The 23,015-nt window shown below is 42.4% G+C and overlaps 1 protein-coding gene across 3 annotated transcripts in view; it reads left to right on the forward strand.

The window, feature by feature from the left end:
- POU6F2 (POU class 6 homeobox 2) overlaps window positions 1-23,015 on the forward strand; it is a 446,425-nt gene that overhangs the window by 41,140 nt on the left and 382,270 nt on the right. For all 3 annotated transcript variants that reach the window (XM_060247655.1, XM_060247654.1, XM_060247656.1), the window contains exon 3: window positions 7,271-7,442. In XM_060247655.1, the coding sequence (XP_060103638.1) occupies window positions 7,277-7,442 (166 nt within the window). In that variant the 5' untranslated portion in view covers window positions 7,271-7,276. The remainder of the gene's footprint in view (window positions 1-7,270; window positions 7,443-23,015) is intronic.

Raw genomic sequence — 23,015 nt, forward strand, 5'->3', positions numbered from 1 at the left:
CTTCATCTTCTTCCCCCACAACAGACACTCTGTGAGGTGCGTGGGGCTGGAAGAGCTCTCATAGAAGCTGCCCTTTCAAGGACAACTCCTGCACAATCTGTGGCTGACCCAAGGCCATTCCAGCAGGTGCAAGTGGAGGAGTGGAGAATCAAACCTGGTTCTCCCAAATAAGAGTCCACACACTTAACCACTACACCAAACACTGGTAATGGGTTGCAGAAGGAGATGAAGAGAAAAGGAGGGGGAGAAGAGCCAGAGCAGCAGAGGGTGAGAATTTGGAACACCAACTCTGGGTTGTGAAATACCAGGAGGGCTGGGTTTGGGGAGGGGAGGGACTTCAGTGGGGTAGTGGCCATTTTCTCCAGGGGAAGTGATCTCTGTCACCTAGAGATCAGGAGAGCTCCAGCCACCACCCGGAAGCTGTCAGCCCTAGGGAGAACCAGCAGTGGCAGGGGACAGAAATCAAAAGGAAGTCAGAAAGGAAAATGCTGTTTTCCGACCCCTGCAAGCCTTCATGGGTCCCTCTTTGTTTTGAGTCAGCATTCAGGTAATAGGTACATGGAAATAGAACTCCTTGCTTTTAAAGACTTGTTGGTTTTCCACCTAAGTGAATATCCATGCAGATGTTTGCCCTTTCCTTGTCGTGCCAAAGGAAGGGCAATCGCCTCATGTTCAAAAGCTGTGCCCGCTTAAATCTCCTTCGGGTTTGCACTGCTAGGGATGTCTTGAGGACCCAGAAGCAGCAGAATGTTTGCTTAATGCCTGCTAATGATTTGTCTGATAAATTAACGGGGCATAATGGTTATATATTTCAACCCAACTTACGCTGCTTAAGTTCTCTGATCGTATTTGTGTAGGCACAGTCAGTCTTCAGAAGGGTTCTCTTTTTCTAAAATAAATGAATCTGAGGAGAGAAACCCTAAAAAGAAAAATCAATAGTTACAAATTCAGAAGAGCTTGAAATACCACCTTTTTAAAAGTGTTCTGGGCAGTTGCCGGGCAGGGGCAGGCATGTCTTAACTCTCGTCCCATCCCTGTTCCACTCTATTTCTGAAGTCCTACATCCTGCCACTAGCCCCGTGGTGCAGTCCAAGCTCTCTGCTCATGACCTGAGTTTGATCCCGGTGGAAGCTGGGTTCAGGCAGTTGGCTCGAGGTTGACTCAGCCTTCCATCTTTCCGAGGTTGGTAAAATGAGTACCCAGCTTGCTGGGGAGAAAGTGTAGATGACTGGGGAAAGCAATGGCAAACCACCCTGTAAAAAGTTTGCCATGAAACATGTCAGAAACGACTGGTGCTTGCACAGGGGACTACTTTTACCTTTACTTCCTGAAACAGAGATCTAGGTGGGTGGCCATGTTGGTCTGAAGCAATAGAACTAAATGGGAATCCAGTGGTACCTTTAAGACCAACAAACTTTTGTTCAAAGTGTGCATGCACACAAACACTCACACTTTGAATAAAAGTTTGTTGGCCTTAAAGGTGGTGCTGGATTCCCACTTTTTTCCTGCAACAGGTTCAGCCCCTTCTCTTGTGGCAAGCAGAGCTCATCCAAGATGCCATCGGGTATACATGGAGACTTAAGGTTCATGCATACTGCATGCATCTGGTGCTTTTCTGGAGATATTTATTTCAGGATAGGGTCACCGGGGCCTCAGGGAACATCCCAGTCCTTGCCAAAAAGCATCACTGAAGGGACCCCCCCAAATGGAAGGGGCTGGGAGGTGGTGCCGGAGCAGTGGCTAGTGGAATCTGAGGCTGGTGCAAAGTGATGACATCACTGGTTGGGTTCCACTCTTTAACTGGGCAGCTGTATAATCTGGCAGCCATGGCTCAGGCAAACCAAGATTATTTCTGTGTGGTGTTTTACTAATGGTGAAAGAACAATGGCTTTGATGTAGCTAAGACAATTTCTTTTTCCAGCACCAAATTGCCACAAATGGGATGAAGTTTGTGGAAGAGATCTTTGCCAGCTCCCCCCCCCCCCCCTTCTTGCCTCAGAGCTGCCAGTTCTGGGTTGGAAAATGCCGGGAGATTTGGGTGGGATTTGAGGAAGGGAAAGGCCTCATCAGGGTACAGTGCCAAAGAGCCCGTTCTCCAAAGCAACTAATCTCTGTAGTTGGGAGTTCAATTGTAATACTGGGAGATCTCCAGGCCCCACCTGGAGGCTGGCAATCCTTCCATGAGCTCTGTTATATTCTCAGTAGTTTGGATCCATGTCACCAGGGGTGGAATTTTAGCAGGAGCTCCTTTGCATATTAGGCTGCACCCCCCTGATGTAGCCAATCCTCCAAGAGCTTACAAAAAAGAGCCTTGTAAGCTCTTGGAGGATTGGCTACACCGGGGTGTGTGTGTGTGCAGCCTAATATGCAAAGGAGCTCCTGCTAGAATTCTACCCCGCATGTCACTATTTAAGAAAAAAATTGAATCAGTGGATAAGTTAGTCTGAAACAACCTACAAGTTCCTCCTCATCTAAATTTATCTGAATTTTGCCAGTTGTTCTTCATGGATCTCTGATCACATGTCAGTTTTTGTGCCTTGAAATGGTCACCATGATCCAACAAATTCTCATTGCTGGAGTTGCTGCCACTTACCAAATGCCATCCCTTCAGTGGAGAACATAAGAGAAGCCATGTTGGATCAGGCCAACGGCCCATCAAGTCCAACACTCTGTGTCACACAGTGGCAATTTTTTTTTATATACACACATACACTGTGGCTAATAGCCACTGATGGACCTCTGCTCCATATTTTTATCTAAACCCCTCTTAAAGGTGGCTATACTTGTGGCCGCCACCACCTCCTGTGGCAGTGAATTCCACATGTTAATCACCCTTTGGGTGAAGAAGTACTTCCTTTTATCTGTTTTAACCTTTCTGCTCAGCAATTTCATCGAATGCCCACGAGTTCTTGTATTGTGAGAAAGGGAGAAAAGTACTTCTTTCTCTACTTTCTCCATCCCATGCATTATCTTGTAAACCTCTATCATGTCACCCCGCAGTCGACGTTTCTCCAAGCTAAAGAGTCCCAAGCGTTTCAACCTTTCTTCAAAGGGAAAGTACTCCAGCCCTTTAATCATTCTAGTTGCCCTTCTCTGGACTTTCTCCAATGCTATAATATCCTTTTTGAGGTGCGGCGACCAGAACTGCACACAGTACTCCAAATGAGACCGCACCATCGATTTATATAGGGGCATTATGATACTGGCTGATTTGTTTTCAATTCGCTTCCTAATAATTCCCAGCATGGCGTTGGCCTTTTTTATTGCAGACGCACACTGTCTTGACATTTTCAGTGAGTTATCTACCACGACCCCAAGATCTCTCTCTTGGTCAGTCTCTGCCAGTTTACACCCCATCAACTTGTATTTGTAGCTGGGATTCTTGGCCCCAATGTGCATTACTTTGCACTTGGCCACATTGAACCGCATCTGCCACGTTGAACAGCTCTATGAGTGTAAAAAGGATACATGCCCAATGCAGACTGTTCTACTGAACCATTGTGTTGTGAATGGTTGAGCTCTGTCTCTCAGGTAATGCAAAATAATAGGTGTTGCTTAATGAGGCTAATAGAGTGACCCTAAGACTTGCTGTACTTGCAAACCATTGCAAAGGACAGGATTTCCCTGTTGGAATGCAGAAGCATTATATTACACACAGGTCATTGCAAACTTTAGGACTGGGTATTGTTGGCTGGCATCCAATGTTGCCTTAACTGAGAGGAATTGTGGATTGTGCCAAAAGACATTTGAAACCAAAGCAGTTTCAAGGATGGTATCAATGAGGCTGTGAGTTGCTGCTCTCCAATGGTTGTAAATGAACTAAGGTCTTTGAATTCTACAGGACGTTCAGAGGTTCAAATCACTGCTCAACCATGACACTTATGTATTCATTTATTTTGTTAACTTCTATTCCGCTCTGTCCCACGAGCGGGCTAAGGGCAGATCAGAACAAATTTAAACAGGCAACAATGAACAATAAACAATTAACAACAAATTTAAGCAGTTAAAAGAATAAAAACAATAAAACAAAATTACTCCATATCAGGCGGAAGATATATTAATCAGGCCATAATACAAATACAGCTAGAAGCAATGATACTTCAGTAGGCCCGATAGAAAATGGAATACTGCAGCAAGGGAGTCCAGACTTAATCTACTATGGGAGTCCACTGTCTCACTTGAAGTCCTGGTGGAACAGCTCCATTTTTACATTTTACATTCTTTAGGTAATAGGTCAGGTAGGGCCCTGATCTCCAACGGAAGCATGTTCCACCAGAAAAAGCCCTGGCTCTAGTCGAGGCAAGATGGACGTCCTTTGGGCTGGGGACAACCAGCAGATGGTGATTGACTGAACATAATGTCCATCGTGAAAAATATGTGGAGAGGTGGTCCCTCAGATAGGTGGGTCCTAGGATGCCCAGGGCTTTAAATATCAATACCAAAACCTTGAAGCAAATCCAGTACTCAGTAGTACTTCTGGTGTTGCCTAAGGCAGTCACTATTTTGTGCTCTAACAGTACTTCAAATAAGGTTGCCAACTCAGGTTAGGGAAATATCTGAGGATTTGCGGGGGGTAGGGGCGGGTGGAGCCTGAGGAAAGTGAGATTTTTTTTTTGAGAGGAGGGACCTCAGCATGGTATATTGCCATGGAGTCCACCCTCCAAAGCAGCCATTTTTTCCCAGGAAAACGGATCTCGTGTCATCTGGAGATCTGTTGTAATTCCACATCTCCAGGCCCCACCTTGGAGGTTGGCAACCCTGACTCCAGTGCTGCTGGGAGGATAAAATGGGATAACCCTGCAGATCTCACCTTCTCCTTGGAGAAACACTGTGATGCAAATGAGATGAATAATAAACAACTTGAGTGCAAGGTATCATTGAGTTGGTGTGATAAAATGCATTATTAAAAGGGAAGGGGGGAATCAATTAAAGCTGATGAATGCCCAGCTTGGTACACCCCGAATATCTGCAACCCCCCCCCACTTTCCAAATTCATGCTAATTAATCCATCATCAATATCCTCAATTTCACGGGGAAACGAAGTGAATTGGACTCATTGATTTAAATGATTACATTTCAAATACGTCAGCAGAAGGCCAATTTATTTTCTGAAAAGCTCCGGGCAGGTATTACTGGACTTTCTTTTCTTTTTTTCCTCCCGAAACAACAACAGCAACAACAACAACCAAATAACAACCACGGAGTAATGTTAGTGGTTCCTATCTGCAATAATCTAATGCTGACAGAGAGTAGTATTTTATTTAGTAATTAACAGCGTAAAGGGGAGAGAAGCTGTCATGTTGGTTCTTAAGCTGGGGAATGTGATGAAAGATGATATCTCCCATCTCATCCTTTCCACTTGTTTAGGATTGTCAGGATGAGAAATGTCAGCATTATGAAAGCTCAGCTCTGCTCTTGATATGATAAAACCCTTCAAAAGCCAGTCTCTCTCCCTCCCTCCCTCCTCCTCTCTCCCTGCACTTCCTTCTCTCTCTTTTTTATTTATCCTGTTTTGTTAGATGGCAGAAATATAATTCTTTTCTTTCTTCCCATTATCAGCCACCATTTTTGTTTTATTATATATTTCACAACCCCTAATGTCCCCCTGAAAATTACCTTGTTAAATGACAGTGTTTCAAAGCCATGAACCCTTTCCCACCCCCCACCCCCACCCCATTCCCTCTGAGGTTTGAAACAGTCAACAGACTGTAAAGAATAAATAATAAAAAAGTATTGATTATTTTGATGACTGTGAGATTCAATTAAGTATTAATTTTGCCCTCCAGTGGACCTATCAAGGTATTCAAAAGGGAGGATTCGGCTTGGACTAAATGCGCCCTGAGTGCTTCAGCCTTAAATAGGGAGAAAATGTGTTTACCTACAGTATTTGGAGAAGAGTGCACTGATGCACAGAGGCCAATATTTAAGTGCTGTGCAAATTAAACCCTGGTGACAGTGACATTGTTTTCGGCGATATGAGTATTGACTAAAGAAGTGCATTTGATGACAGCTTAAACTATTTGTATTGATTAACATTTTCATAGATTATCATGTGTCATATCAAATTCACTTTTCAGACATGAATACATTAAAAAAACCCATAGGCAACCATCGACCAATGTGCAGTTGGGGCAGAGGGAACATGCTAACCAACCTACATGCGCGCTGGTCACCTGTTCTCTGCATAAGAACCATTTAGGCATGAACTTAGCAATAAATAGTTGGCAGATAGTCCAACAAGGTCACTTGTTTCTTTTTGGCTCCCCCCCCCCTCTCTGTTTCTTGCTGGTTTGGTGGCAAAGCAAATTCTAGACTCTCTCTGGAAGTCTTTCTCTGATTCCCCCCTCCCCAAATATCCTCTTGAGTCGGAAGATAAGATACATTCAGACATTCAGGAAACATTTAAAGTCTGTGCATATTTTGCATAGATGCGTGTTTATCATGGAAATGTAATCCCCCCAACACAAGAATGATTTTGTAAGTATCCTCCTTTGCTGGTGTTGTCTTTTGTTAATACGTATGTTTCATTTATCTATTTCATATGTTTGTTTTTTTCCTTAAGTGATGAGTTCATGGACTTTTGAGATCCTGGTAACCCAAAGACAAAAGAGTAAATGGTTTCATTTGTTTTCTCTCAGTGGTACGTGATGAGATGGTCATATTATTTTTTAATTATTGCTTCGTAGTGTGGCAGAAACACTTCTGTGCTGTGAACCTTGTTGTTGTTGCTTTTCCGACGGGATGAATGCCATACAAGCGGAAAAAAATGCCTTTTTCTTTCATTTTAGAAAGAGCACCTCTAGGACATTCAGAATCTTTTTTTAAAAAAAAAAAGAATGTACTGCCGGACCTTACAGCAATTTCCCCCCTTTTGCCTCACCTTACTTCACTAAAGGGTAGAGCGAGGTGTCAAACACACACACACAAAGAAGCGCATCCCACAATTAAAAATTGTGCTGGGGATGTCTCTTGGACTGAAGTTTTTTCCCCCTCCAAAGCATCCGGAATCTTTCACATGCTAGTTGAGCTTTAATAGGGTGGGGAGTAATGGAAAACTCATTGGATCTGTAATAGCTCTTCACTTGACTGCAGCCAGCAATAACAGCGGGAGCCAGCCACAGATAAGAGAAAGAGAGAGAGAGTGTATGTGTGTGCATGTGTGTGCAAGAGGGGGAGAGAGAGGGAGTGGGAGACAGAATCCGCACATCAAAGCTGCCACTTTTTCTCTCCCCCCCCCCTCTTCACTCTTCTTTCCCCCCCCAATCCCTAGGATCCAATGATAGCTGGACAAGTCAGTAAGCCCTTGCTGTCACTGCGGACTGAAATGAATGCAGAGTTGAGAGGTGAGGACAAGGCAGCTGCTTCAGACAACGAGCTGAATGAGCCCCTGCTTGCGCCTGTGGAATCAAATGACAACGAGGACACTCCCAGCAAGCTCTTCGGTAAGTCTGTCGAGGTATTTGGCGTTTGTTGGGGGAGCGTCGGTTGCCTCTGCCGTGGTTGCCCGAGGAGGGGAAAGGAGCGAGAGGGGGAATCAGGCGATTGTCTTGGGAAGAGCCAACTTCCATGAGGGGAGGGAAAAGAGCGCACCATTGAGCTTGTGCTGTCCGGTTGGGAAAGTGTTCGCTCCTCGACTGACAAAAGTTTGGTTCGATAGAAAGCGTGGCATGATCGACTCAGGCTGAAATGTGCAAATCAGATCCTGTGGAGGAGCTCTGGAAGGGTCCCAGGTGCATCCAGGGGGCATCAACAATGCTCCTCTTGCATCAGTGGCTCAGGGATGGCTCTCTTTTGTCTTTTTTGGGGGGGGGGAGGGTACAATTTGGGTGCTGCTATCACATTGTCCGGAAAAGTCATCTCCTCCTTCAGTTCGTTTGCTTTATGTACGAATTAGCTGTGTAAATTGAAATTTGCGGGTGTGCAGCTGGAGTCTTTTTTTTCCTTGCGCATCGCTTGTGAAAATGTCTTTTAACATTTGTTCATAGAAAACTTTTCTGAGGCATCTTTTTTTTTTTTTTTAAAGAGATTTTCCTTTTTTGGTACATATTTCTTTCAGAAAGCGACTGCTTTCTTTTTCCCTTTTGTATTTAATTGGTCTTTATTAATTACATCGTTCTGGAAAAACCGCCTTTGAGATTCAAGAATTATTGATCGTGTAATTTAAATGGGGAAAGAAAATTAAAAGGCATCTCGTTGCTGAAAGGTGTATTGGGGAATATCAGTTTGGGAAAAAATATCTCTCCCAGAATAGATGCCTGGTTTTAAAGCCTGTATAGAGTAAACAAATTAATAACTAATAAAAATGTAGCCTTTCAAGAATATTGGTTTCATACCCAAAATGAAAGTAAGGCAAGTGGCACTTCAGCCCAGACATCTGCCATTCAAACCAGTGACACCCTGTAAGACAACTCAAGCAACTGTAATCTCTAATCAGAAAAGGGAGCAGAGCGTGTTCGGGGGAGTGCTTGAGTGATAGATGTTGATATACGTCTGTACTGAAGCAGCACTGTGTAGTCCAATGTGACATTTGGTTTCTACAGCAATTGCTTCGGAAGGAGTCCCTTTTAATTATTTCCACGTCCAACTTTGCAAGAACATTAGAAAACATGTATTTTGCATTTTACAGCCAAGTGGAAATGTCTTATTTGGGGGAAGAATATAAAAACAAAAAACCAATATTGGATTATTTTTTAAAAAATCTGAAAGGCTGCTGAGATATGATCAGATGTCTGTCTTTCAGCTACAGCTTGAAGCTGCAAAATGATTTTTGCAAAAGGGCTATGCAATATTGATCAAAGGAAGCATCCTGTCCTTTTTAGAGAGACAGGTGGACGGACACCAGAATTAATGTAATTATATAACACAGCCAACCAGGTCATTATAGCTGAATTATGCAATGCCTGTTATAGACTGTCATTTCTGTTTGAGTAAAAGTTGTTAGTGATATCTGTTTTGAAAAGAAGAAGAAAAAAGAGAAAGAATTTCCATTCCACCTATGATTGTTTGGCTGCTATCTGACTGAATCCATTTCATAGAGGGAATGAATGGTGGTACTTTCAGAAATGATGAAGCTGGTGTTTCAAGCAAAGCAGCTAAACAATTTAAAGTTCATGTGTTTTGAAAGCAAGAGATTAATAAAAAAGATGTGGCTGCTTTGAAAGTTGAACAGTCAACACGTTTCACTTCCAAATAAATTTCTGTATCCAACTTAAAACAAAACTATGGAGACTCGAGGCAGTTACTCTGTGTTACTGCTGGTTTCAGTCACAGCAAGTTTTATAATGCAGAATAAAGTCTCCCTCATGATATCCTGCTTGAGTTCCTTTTCACAGTAGGAAACTTCAGTTCTGCTAGAAGAGTTTCTAGATTTTTTTTTAAATATAAAGAACTTCTGTATTGCAAATAGAATCCAATTGCAGCATGCCAAGTTAGAGAAAAATATACAAGGAAAATTACTGTAAATTACATATTCATATGCTAATAAAGATGTGAATAAGGTCACAGTTCCAATTAAGGACTGTTAAATACCAATCATTTCAATGCCTGAGTTAAGCACTTAAATCTGCCCCGTTTATATCAATGGGGCTTAAAAGGGTTGAACTTTGGCCAGATTGGGCCCATGGCTTTGCATGCATTTGATAAATCTGGAGTGAGCAGTGTAAAAGGGGTATTCTGCAGGAGACTTTAATGAGGAACAATCTCATGGATTTCAGTAATAATACTTTGGAAAAAAGCCTCCCCCCATGTATCAATGTGGGCTCTTAAGGTACTTTTCTATGTGGTATTTTGTATTCTGACTGTATATACCTGGAAGTGCAATAGAAAAAGGCAAGGGAAGTACCTCTGAGACAGATGGGGGTGGGATACTCAACCCAGATGACATCTGTCCTTTGAACAGTGATTTTGTGTGTTTAGTTAAGTATCCTTCAGCTCCCCTCCTCTGTGGGAGCTTCCCAAGTTATTGTTCTTTTCTATAGCAGCAGTTGCAAATTACTTGGATCAAATTTTGTAGCTAATTCTCTGAATCAGCAATATGTTTCTTTCATTAGTTTGTAAAATGTTTTTATTATTGCATAGCATCGCAAATCTTTGCTGAATCTCTTTGTTCCTGAAGATAAGAGGATGGAATAGTAGCTGAGGCCCTCAGCTTCCCTCCCCCCTCCACCCCAAATACTCTGTCTTGCTATCTCACAGTTGTGGTGTTAGATAGTTTTATATGTTAATATCTGATGGGACTTATAAGGAAACTGGCTCTTTTCCAGCAGTAGTGGCTCCAGTTTCAGATGGGAGAGATTCAGGATTAAGATTGATATACCCTCTTTTCTTCTTTTTGTGGCTTGTGAAGGTAATACAGCCTCTAAAATGTATACTTGGCTATCAGTGCAGACAATTGAAGTTAACAGCTTTTCAGCCTTCAAGAATCCTAGTCTGAGTTTATTTGGCTTTCAAAAAAATGTAAAGAACTTTGAGATAGACCCCGAACAAGCACAAAGTAGTGTTGAACTATTTATATGCTGCGAATTAGTCTTTTTAAAAATAAGCACACCTTGCTATGTTCAAAAAGTTCTCTTCTGCTACCCTCCCTACTTTTTCCACCATTAGGTCTTTTAAAATAATTATACTTTAATTCGTGTGTTTTCCTTGTGCACCAGCTTGTTCATTTTTAAAAATCTTTTCTATCCATAAACCCTAACATTTTCAGACATGGGGAGAATACATTTTGCAAGGATGAACATTTGTACCATTTGTGAATGTGAAACTCTTGATAAAGGAATGTTAACTTCTCTAAACTCTTACATCAAAAGTCATCTTTCATTTATCTTAGTTAAGACCTACCTTTCACTAATCTGGTAGAAAGGCAGATTTCATTGAGAAACATATAGTCACAGAATTCCATATAGCATGATGTGATCCATAATTATGTGAGCTCTCATTCTTGTTAAAACTGCAGAAAAATGTTATCCTGTTTTAGTTAGCATCAGAATATTAAGAACTGTGAAGAAACATTGCTGCATAATTGGATTTCAAGGCTTTCCATTGTTCAGAGACTTACAGTTTAGTTTAGTTGTTCCAGTCTAAGCCTGCTGATTTTGATGGGCTTAGACCATGCTTTTTTTATAAAAAGTAAAGAGAGTAGTAGGGTAAGGACTCATGTATAAAGTTGCATGGATTTCTACAATTCCTCCTCAGGACTTGGGAGAGCCCCCCAAAAGGTGCTTAGACTGGGGTAACTGTAGAGTTTGTAACTCAGTGTGTACTATATTGCTGTGTTTCCAATCCATGACATAATCACAGGACACAGACTTCATAAGAAAGGATAACTACCAGTTTAGGCATTGTAAAAGTTGATCCTGTAAAAACAGTTCCTTGCAGAATATAGTAGCTACATAGGATGGTTTGATAATAATGGCAGCTTGTTGAGAGTAAATAGTGATTAAAGATTGAAACTGTATGTGTAAGTTGCTTAACTTTTAGCCCCCAGACTAAGCGGACAGGCATCAACTCTGGTTTAAGTCTGTTGAAATCAGTGAGCTTAGACAGGACTAATTCTGCGTGTCAGGGCTATCTGAGTGTTTTCTGTGTTGGTAGTTGCAGCATGAGCAGTGGTTTGTACACACATGTGCAGAGCTATGCTGTCCGTTCTTCCAGACATTGAAAAGTCTTCTAGCAGAGCCAAGTGGTATCAGGACCAATTTCATTGCGAGCTCCCTTGTCTGTAAACTCCTGCCTTCCTTCCTGCTCCCAGAATCCTTAGAGGCTGTTAGCCGTTATTGACATCCAAATGATGATGACTGTTGCTGCCTTAAGGCAGGGATTGTGCCTGCCATTCACAGTGGGAGCAAGTGGATGAAGACTCCCCTTGCGCCCGCATGGACAACTTACTACAATGGCCTAGGCGCAGACTGTTCGCATTGGTCAGCATGTTAGCATGGTCAGTAGGGGGATACATCCCATCTGATACCCCCCCCCCCGCCCTCTGAGAAAGCTCTTGCTCCTAAGCATGACATTCAAATAACATGACATTCAAATAACAAAATAAATATATTTTACTGTTACTACTGTTATTTTTAAGTCTTGTATAATGCCAGCTGCCAGTGCCATTCAAACTTCCTGTTCCTATTCTGGGCAATGGGTTAGCATACATAAACTCAAATAGGAAGCTTAACCACACATGCAGGAACTAATTACACGATTTATGGTTCCGCTCCTGCAGGCTGTCTTTAATGACACTCCTAGCATTTTATTTATTTATGTATGTATGTATTTAGTTACTTCATTTATACCCCTCCTTTCCCCACATGGGGACACAAAATGGTTTTCATCATCATCATCCTCTCTTCAGTTTTATAAGCCCTGCTAGTAAAAATCCATTTTCAAAGGTTCTGGTGTTGAAGCAGGGGATTCAGGTGTAGAGAAAATGAAAGTTCTACCCGTTTTCCATTTGAGGTTCAAACTAACTGCTGCTGAAACCACTGGAGTCACATGAGAGGTTTGGCCCGAACTAGCCACACCTCCCCTCTGAATTTAATGTGTGTGATCACATGTGCACCTCTGCCCCCTGAGTCAGTTTGGTGTAGAGATTAAGTGCGTGGACTCTTATCTCGGAGAACGGGTTTGATTCCCCATTCCTCCACTTGCAGCTGCTGGAATGGCCTTGAGTCAGCCGTAGCTCTCATAGGTGTTGTCCTTGAAAGGGCAGCCGCTGTAAGAGCTCTCTCAGCCCCACCTTCCTCACAGGGTGTCTGTTGGGGGGGGGGAGGTGAAGAAGATTGTGACTGTTCTGAAATTCAGAGTATAGGGTGGGATATAAATCCAATATCATAGTCGTCGTCATCATCGTTTTAGGATGGATTGGGACTAGATTAAATAGCTACTGAGAACTTCCTGGTAGCAAATCTTTAAAGAGCATTCAGGGTGTGTTTCCCAGCTGTCTTAACGTCCAGGGTGTGCAATGTACCCACCCTATACATGCAGGAACCACCTGAATGCTCCTCTTGCCCATTTGCAGACGGTGCCTCTCCTGGCAGCAGGGCGGGGGCTGTGTGATTGCCCTGGCATGCATCAAAGAGCAACAGCTTTTTAAAAGCTGGGATACTGCTGTGTCAAATTCCCAGTGTGATCCCACTCTGACACTAGTTTTGGACAGTCATTTACTAATGAGACACTTAACATTTAAAATGGAAAAAAAAAGGTCATGTGTGACAAATAATAAATGATCCTGATGTAGCCAAACCTCCTGGAGCTTACCGTAGGCCCTGTACTAAAAGCCCTGTAAACTTGTGGAGAATTGACTACATCTGTGAGTGTGACCAAATATGCAAAGGAGTTCCTGCTACAAAAAAAGCCTGGTGAGAAATAATAGCTTGGATCCAGCTAACTTTTTAGTGCGATCTTCCCCCTCTCTGTTATAGCTTCCATGATTCTCATCACAGACTTTTTTGGGTGGTCAAAAATAACCAGCTCCCCCCCCCCCAACATAATATATTGGCTCCAACCATTGCATCAATTATATATCAAATAACTTCAGAAAGCTAGTAGGTAGATGTGGGGAGAAGAGTCATTTTGTCCTTCTTCAGCATCAGAGGGACCTTTGCTGTGAAGCTGAAAAAGAAGAAGAAGAGAAGAAGATATTGGATTTATATCCCGCCCTCCACTCCGAAGAGTCTCAGAGCGGCTCACAATCTCCTTTACCTTCCTCCCCCACAACAGACACCCTGCGAGGTGGGTGGGGCTGGAGAAGGCTCTCACAGCAGCTGCCCTTTCAAGGACAACCTCTGCCAGAGCTACGGCTGACCCAAGGCCATGCTAGCAGGTGCAGTTGCTGCTGTACGCATGATTCTTTGGAAGTCAGACATACAGCTTCATTGAATGGCTGCCAGGCCCCCTGCTATGCTGTGTGCCCTCCCACTGCCAGCTACCCTTGTCTGCCAACTCCTGAAGCAGTGGCAGAAATTTTTTTTTAAAGTTGGCATTGGTACATCGCTTCCAGGGAAAACCAGAAGTGATGAAGGGTAGCTCTAGGAATCACCAAGATTTTGTATGGGGGCTACAATTTTATATTAAAATATTATGGCAAAATATTCTACATTTCCCTCTGCTCTCACCTCCATCAGCTAAAGCAGTCTGTGAAGCTTTTAATTACAGTTCTGTACTTTTTTATTTGAATGGTCGCTGAATAATTTTGGCAAAAATAACTGAGCAGAAAGTTAGAGCCATCTCTCTTTTTTTTTTTTAAGATACAGAGCAGAAATTAATTAGTTAATTAATTATTCCCTTCTCTCTTTCTTTGATATGCTAGTCCATGGAAGTCTTGATTGTTGTTCTAAGCTCCCTGAGAAAAGGATAGGGATATCTATATATACCAAAAAACAAAAAATTATGAGTAAATGTTATATACAAAAATGATCACAAGAGTCATAAACTATTTTTTGGTCCTGAATATTTATTATTATTTATTTTATTTATTTAAAACATTTTTATGTTGGAGTGATGGACTATACTTTTTAAAAGCTTAGAAGTGCTGTACAAACAGCTGAAGGACTGTGAAGGGTTAATTCAGCACAGAAACAGAGGCTTCAGGGACAGTCTGCTCCAAGCAATCTGATTGGCTAGCATCTGCTGAACAGAGAGAGACTTTACAGCTATATGCTAAAGAGGAAATTCATTCAAAATTTAGCCCTGATGGAGAGCAGTTTAACACAGACAGGAGAATTGGGGAAAATTGGCAAGGATGAGTGGGTAGTTAGATGGAGACTCCCATTCAGACCAAGGAAGGGTCTTTTAGAAAGAGAAGGGAATTCCATACCCAGTCAGAACAGGGATAGCTCTGAAGTGTACTGAGATGCCTGGTCTGATGTGGTTAGAAACTGAGTTTAGAGACCTTAAGAGTCAGTTAAAAACTCAAGATGAGTACTGGTGTTTCAAGAGAAGGGTTTGGGTAGTAGAAAGAGTTTTCCAGCCTTCTAGAAACCAAAGAGTCAGAGAATACTCAGTGAATGTGTACTGAAGTGTTTGGGGGAAACACTGAAACAAAAGCCTCTCAACATAAAAAATTAAGTCACTGTGAAAAGCTACTTATTTCCATTGATTTATACCCCACCCCTTCTGCGAATGGCTCAGGTGGCTAACACACTGGGAGTAGTATCCTGTAGCAACTATAGCTTCCAGACAGTCTTTAAGGGCAGCTCCACATAGAGCACATAGCAATAATCTAATCTTGGGCTGCAGTCACATTGGAGGCTTGGTGTGATCTGGCTACACCTCTATTTGCAGTGGTTTAAATTATTTCCCTTCCTTTATCGTTGTGGGAAGTTTTGATCAGACATCCCACCCTGAACTGATTTCACTGCATGCTCACACCATGGTCGGTCATTCAGGTTGTTGCTGCATCCTTCTTCTTTTTGTCTTTCACCCTTGTGCATAAGCATGTATCTAGAGTTCCGGCTCCTTTTGGACAGCTCCACAATCTCTCTGCCAAGTACTCCAGCTCCTCTCAGCCTCCTTCCCTTTGCCTCTCTATGAACCTGCTCCTATAAGGGGAGTGTAACCCTACCCCCAAAAAGAAATAACCCATTTCCTGGGTCAGACCTTCTCTACACCAGCAGCACTTTCATTTTGTTGGGTTTAGTTGGTTAGCCCTCATCTTTCCCAAAACTGCCTCTAGGCACCTGTTCACAGTTTCAACAGCCTCCCTGGGATCTGCCAGCAGACAATTCTGTACAGAAAGCTTGCAATAACAGATGATACTAACTTTGCAAGGAAAGTTTGCATCAAAAGACATGTAGAAAATTAAGGACAATGAAACAGAAGGAGTTTCATTTCCCTAACTTAAAAGGAAGAATCAGTTAAGTATTTTGTATTTTTTTCAGCATTCATAAACTGGAGGTAGAGGTGAGGGGTGTGCAGTCTACATAAATAATTTTTAAAGGTATTTTTTAAAAAAAATGAATTTATGGTGTGTCTGTTACTCATGATGAAGACCATGGAAAGTTCCTTGAACAACATTGCACTGTAGGAATGTGTGTGAAATGTGTAAGAAATTATAAATTGCAGAAAACAAACAATCACGTTAGTCATAAACAAAAACACGAATGCTAGCACAATCACAGAGCAATTACCTATAAAATGAAAAGGTAAAAATCCTCTCACGGATTGCTGCCTTCCTCTCATGGATTGCTGCCTTGTCATGGCGAGAGGGCTTGCGCGGTTCAGTGAGGCTGTGGGCTATGCTATGCAGGGCCACCCAAGATTGACAGGCCATAGCTGAGAACCCAGACTAAATGTGATCCACTGGAGAAGGAAATGGCAAACCACTCCAGTATCCTTGCCAAGAAAACCCCATGAACAGAAACAAAAGGCTAAAAGATATGGCGCTAGAAGATGAGCCCCTCAGGTCAGAAGGTGCCCAATATGCTACTGGGGGAGAGTGTTCGAGTAACTACAGAAAGAGTGAAGCAGCTGAGCCAAAGCCGAAAGGATGCTCAGCTGTGAATGTGTCTGATGGTGAAAGAACAGTCTGATGCTGCAAAGAACAATACTGCATCGGAACATGGAATGTAAGATCTATGAATCAAGGTAAGCTAGATGTGGTCAAACAAGAGATGGCAAGACTGAACATCGACATCTTGGGAATCAGTGAACTAAAATGGACAGGAATGGGTGAATTTAACTCAGAGGATCACTACATCTATTATTGTGGCCAAGAGTCCCGTAAAAGAAATGGTGTTGCTTTTATAGTTAACAAGAGAGTGAGGAAGGCAGTGATGGGATACAATCTCAAAAATGACAAAATGATCTCGGTCCGTATCCAAGGCAAACCATTCAATATCACAGTAATCCAAGTCTATGCCCCAACCACTGTTGCAGAAGAGGCTGAAGTGGACCAGTTCTATGAAGATCTACAACAACACCAAAAAAGACGTCCTCTTTATCATAGGGGACTGGAATGCCAAAGTGGGAAGTCAAAAGGTGACCGGAACAACTGACAAGTTTGGCCTTGGAGAACAAAATGAAGCTGGGCAAAGGCTAATAGAGTTTTGTCAAGAGAACAAGCTGGTCATAGCGAACACCCTCTTCCAACAACCTAAAAGGCAACTCTACACATGGACACAGAAATCAGATTGATTATATACTCTGCAGTCAAAGATGGAGAAGCTCCTTACAGTCAGCAAAAACAAGACCTGGAGCTGACTGCGGCTCAGATCATGAGCTACTCATCGCAAAATTCAGGCTTAAACTGAAGAAAACTGGGGAAGCCATTAGGCCATTCAGGTCGGACCTTGATCACATCCCTTATGAATATACAGTGGAGGTGAAGAATAGGCTTAAGGAACTTGAGTTGATAGAATGCCTGAACTATGGATGGAGGTTCGTGACATTGTACAGAAGGCAGCAATCAGCACCATCCCAAAGAAAAAGAAATGCAAGAAAGCAAAGTGGTTGTCTGATGAGGAAAGAAGGAAAGCGAAAGGCAAAGGTGAAAAGAAAAGATTCACCCAACTGAATGCAGATTTCCAGAGAACAGCAAGGAGAGATAAGGAGGCCTTCCTGAACAATGCAAAGCAATAGAGGAAAATAATAGAATGGGAAGGACAAGAGATATGTTCAAGAAAATTGAAGACATCAAGGGAACGTTTCGTGCAAAGATGGCCATGATAAAAAACAAAAATGGTAGGGACCTAACAGAAGCAGAAGAGATCAGAAAGAGGTGGCAAGAATACACAGAAGAATTATACAAGAAGGATCTCAATGTCTCGGACAACCATGACAGTGAAATCGATGACCTTGAGCCAGACATCCTGGAGTGTGAAGTCAAATGGGCTTTAGAAAGCATTACTAACAACAAAGCGAACAGAGATGATGGTATTCCAGTTGAGCTATTCAGAGTCCTAAAAGGTGATGCTGTTAAAGCGATGCACACATTATGTCAACAAATTTGGAAAACGCAACAGTGGCCACAGGATTGGAAAAGATCAGTTTATATTCCAATCCCAAAGAAGGGTAATGCCTAGGAATGTTCAGACTATCACACCATTGCACTCATTTCACATGCCAGCAAGGTCATGTTCAAGATCCTACAAGCTAGGCTTCAGCAGTATGTCGATCAGGAACTACCAGACGTTCAAGCTGGGTTTCGAAGAGGTAGAGGAACTAGAGATCAAATTGCCAACATTTGATGGATTATGGAGAAAGCACAGGAGTATCAGAAAAACATCTATTTCTGCTTCATTGACTATGCTAAAGCCTTTGATTGCGTGGATCACAACAAACTGTGGTAAGTCCTTAAAGAGATGGGAGTACCAGACCACCTCACATGTCTCCTGAGAAACCTGTATAAGGGTCAAGAAGCAACTGTCAGAACGGGATATGGAACAACTGATTGGTTTAGAATAGGAAAAGGAGTTCGACAAGGATGTATATTGTCACCCTGCTTATTTAATTTATATGCAGAGTACATCATGCTGAATGCTGGCCTGGATGAAGCACAAACCAGAATTAAGATTGTCGGGAAAAACATCAACAACCTCAGATATGCAGATGACATTACTCTAATGGCAGAAAGTGAGGAGGACCTAAAGAACCTCTTGTTGATGGTGAAAGAGGAGAGCACAAAAGTAGGCTTGAAACTCAACATCAAAAAAACTAAGATCATGGCATCTGGCCCCATCACACCTTGGCAAATAGAAGGGGGAAACATGGAAGTAGTGACAGACTTCACATTTCTGGGATCTAAGATCACTGCAGATGGTGACTGTAGTCATGAATTTAAAAGACATTTGCTCCTTGGGAGGACAGCTATGGCAAACCTGGGCAGTATAATAAAAAGTAGAGACATCACCCTGCCAAGAAAAGTCCGTGTAGTCAAAGCGATGGTATTCCCAGTAGTAATGTATGGCTGTGAGAGCTGGGCCATAAGGAAGGCTGAGTGCAGAAGAATAGATGCTTTTGAGATGTGGTGCTGGAGAAGACTCTTGCGAGTCCCTTGGACTGCAAGAAGATCAAATCAGTCAGTCCTAAGGGAAATCAACCCAGACTGTTCACTGGAAGGTTACATGCTGAAGCTGAAGCTCAAGTACTTTGACCACCAGATGAGAAGGGAGCATTCCCTGGAGAAGATCCCAATGCTGAGAAAGACAGAAGGCAAAAGAAGAAGGGGATGGCAAAAGATGAGATGGTTGGACAATGTTTCTGATGTAGCAAACCCGAATTTCAGCAGACTTTGGAGGATGGTGGAAGACAGGAGGGCCTGGCGTGACTTTGTCCATGGGGTCACAAAAAGTCGGACTCGACTGTGTGACTGAACAAAAAAAATTGACAACAATGTTTCCTGCATTGCCCGTATGGACTAATGTTTTTGCCTCGATATCTAAGACATATTCATTTTCTGCTAACAAATATATTCAGTCTTTCTTCTTTTGCAAGCTGAGCCTAAAACTCTTGCCTTGAAAGAAAGCTCCTCTGATTTCTACGGAAGTCACTGACAAGATAAAATGTAATGGATAGTAAAATTACACAAGCGATTTGTTGTTGGGAGCTAGCTGATACGAACCCCATTGCACTTGTATAGAAACAGAATCAGGTGGGTGAGTATCTCTCAGAAGCAGCAGAACAAAGTTTGAGTCCAGTGGCATCTTTAAGACCAAAAGAGTTTTATTCAAGGTATAAGCTTTTGTGTGCACACACACACTTCTTCAGATACAGTGAAGTTGAAGTTACCAGTCCATACATATAGTTGGTCAGCAAATTAGCGTACAGCATAATGAAGATATTTAACAGATGCAAGAACTAAACAGGAATAACCAGAAAAGCAGGAAATAATCGGGAAATAAAGAGAGACAACAAAATAGTGTAGAAACAGTTACCGTGGCCACCAGTACATTTCCAAGCTCAGTTCAAGATACTGATTCTTACTTTAATGGAGAGAAATCATTTGGGAATTTTAGGTTAAGATGTAACTCATACCTTCTTAAATTCCTTTGAAAACACCTTTCTGAAAGATGAAGGGAGCTTTGACTCATAAAAGCTTACAGCCTGAAAATTTGGTTGGCCCTTAAGGTGCCCCCCCCCCCCCCCCGATTCAAGACTAACTATTCTATTACAAACCAACATGGCTGCCCTCTGAAGCAAGCAAGTTTGCTTTCCAAAACAAGTTATCTTTGGCCACACTGTCTCCAGAAACCTCCTTGAAATAATCTGTGAGTGTTTTATTCCTCCAAGAGGAGTACATTCTTCATATATCGAGGCATCTTCCTGCCAAAGTTAAACACTTTTAACTCCCATTGATTTTTGAAGAGTGAAGCAACATATTTATACATTCCATCTTTTTTTGCTTAGGAAAAAAAAAATCACCCCTGGAGATTTGTTTCTATAAAAACACAATTTAAATACCTGCTGTTTCCAAAGGAGCATGTTTCTTGGCAGACAGTAAACAGATAATTTGTATCAGGAAACTGGTACTTGCTTTGATTAAGAATCTTCCCAGTTTACCTTTTGAGATTAATAATACATCAGACGTTTGTACGTTAAAAAGGAGATGAATGTGAAGAAAGAAGAGAGAGAAAACGGGACACGGTTATTTATTCAAGCTCTCCATGGAGATGCATAGATCAGCCAGAGGGAGAGTTGCCCAAATCTTTGCCCAAATTGTAGCGCTGCCCTTGATTTCCTCGAAGAAAATGACTGCCTGACATTTCAGGCTTCTTATCAGAAGGCTATCTGGTTACTCTCCCCTTCTTGCTTGCCTCCCTAGTACATTCACGGGCACATACACACACAGAGATTTCTAAAAACATCAAAAAGACCGCAAGAAAGTCATAGGAAAATGTGTCATCACCTGCAAATCACTCATTTCACCTAATATCTTATACAATCCTAGATTTTGTTGTTATAATTTCCTTAGCAGGCAGGGTTTGGTTTCTTCCTGATGCTGTTGTGGCATTTGATTTTAACTCTTCTTCCACACAAAACTTCCTGTTCATGTGTTTGGGCACCAGGGAGTTTAGTTTGTAGGATATTCAGAGGTTCCATCAGTCTATATAATTTTAAGCATTAATGTAGAAAATGATGCATTCAGGTTTCTTAGTTCCATGCCAGCACGGGCATACAAGCCTGCTTTAAACTGCAACAGGCTAATGATTTATTTAGTCTGTCATTGGCTCTTCAAGATTTCAGGCAGAGGTACTTTCCAACCCTAATATTAGATATATGAATTTATTTTTCATTTTCGTATTAAGCTTGTTTTCCTTCTTAAAAACATGGTTTGGATTTAGAACAAAGTTCGAGTTCCATGGCACCTTTAAGACTGACAAAGTTTCATTCCAGGTGTAAGCTTTTGTGTTTGGATTTGTTTTTACTGGCCTGACAGGTATTTATTTATTCAATTTATATTCTGCCCATTCCCTAAATAGGGCTCAGGGTGGTGTACAACAAGCTAACATCACAAACACTAGACAACAATTAAAAAAAAAACAAATAAACATCCCAGTAAAATTCATAACAGCAGTACAATTCAAACAGATCACAGTCAATTTCAATTCTGCTACCGCCTTGGGAGAGTGGGAAAATGCCAGCCAGGTGGTTGCCGTCGCTGTCCTCAACCAAGCACCTGGCAGAATATCTCTGCCTTACAAGTTCTGTGAAACTATAACAGTTATTACATCTGCTTTCTGTTTTGTTCATTTCAGTGGGCAACACATCTCTGGCTGTAGCATCTTTGTTTTCTGTCCAGTTAGGATGAAAGTCTCAGGGACTGTGCCCAAGGGCAGGCTTGGAATTAAAAATGGCCCGGGGATGAGCCAAGCCGAGTGATCCTTGTGGCACTATAAGCCGATGCTGTAGGTGCCCTCAGCTCAGCAGTACCAGCAGTGGACATTAGCCCATCCACTGCCTTCTCCATTCAATGGGCAGCAGTGCAAGAGACAATGGGTGAGCTTACACCTATTGCTTTTCATAATAATCAGAGCCAAGCGGCCTCTCTGAAGCTCTGGTAGAGTGCTTGGGGCTTGACTGTGCTTGCACCTGGCCACTGGTGGCCCTTGAGATCAGTGACCCACTGGGAAATTTTCTTTGCACTAAATGGCCATTCCACCTCTAGGGCTGCCAAGCTCCTGCTGGGGGTGGGGGATCCTCTGGTTTGGCAGACCACTGGCATGGAGCGGGCAGCTGGGGGAATCCCTGCCCCCAAAGAACCCCATCATCAGGTGACATGCTCTGTGCAATGTTGTCACCTGGAAGTGGCATCATCACGCAGGGCATGTTGCACCTGGGACACTCTAGGATTTGCGGTAAAAACTCTATGGTGTTGTAGAGTTTTGCCACAAATCCCAGAGCATCCCCAGTGCAATGTACCCTGTGCAATGATGTCACTTTCAGGTGATGTCACTGAGCCACATGCACACAAAGTGTGAGAGAGGAGCCCCCTGCTGCAGTGTCAGAGGGACTTGGCAACCCTGATTGTACCCCTCCCCCAATGGACCCCTCCTTGCCATGTTTCCAGCGAGGACACTGTTTTTAAGGTAATTAAAACTCTCATTTGAAGAGCAAGCAGTCGGTGAGATGTGGAGTTGCGGACTCTGGCCTGTGAGTGATTTTTTTTTGCCCTCATTTAATGAGACCCTCCAACAGCAGTTAGGGTGTGTGCATCTATAGTTAAACAAAAATGAGCAAGAGTCATTAAATCCACTTTCACCTCTTCACCTCATTTTGTTCAGTGGATTTCAGCATTTTTCTTCCTGCCCAACTGATTCATGATGCCATAGCTAGACTGGGAGAAAAATGCTGAAATAGATCAAACTAGTGGAGTAAGGTAAGACACAAGAGAATGCAGGATTTAGCTGCGTTTGCCGCATGAATGCTGATTTTTTTTTTTAATAGAGAGATATCCCTACCGATATGCATATCAGTTTTATAAATGGCATTTACATGAAATAAATGGAACTCATAGCTACTGTTAACATGGAAATGGTGGTGGAAAATGCTGTCAAATCACAGCTGACTTATGGTGACCCTGTGGGATT

Source organism: Heteronotia binoei, chromosome 10 (genome assembly GCF_032191835.1).
Source record: "Heteronotia binoei isolate CCM8104 ecotype False Entrance Well chromosome 10, APGP_CSIRO_Hbin_v1, whole genome shotgun sequence".
Lineage (NCBI taxonomy): Eukaryota > Metazoa > Chordata > Lepidosauria > Squamata > Gekkonidae > Heteronotia > Heteronotia binoei.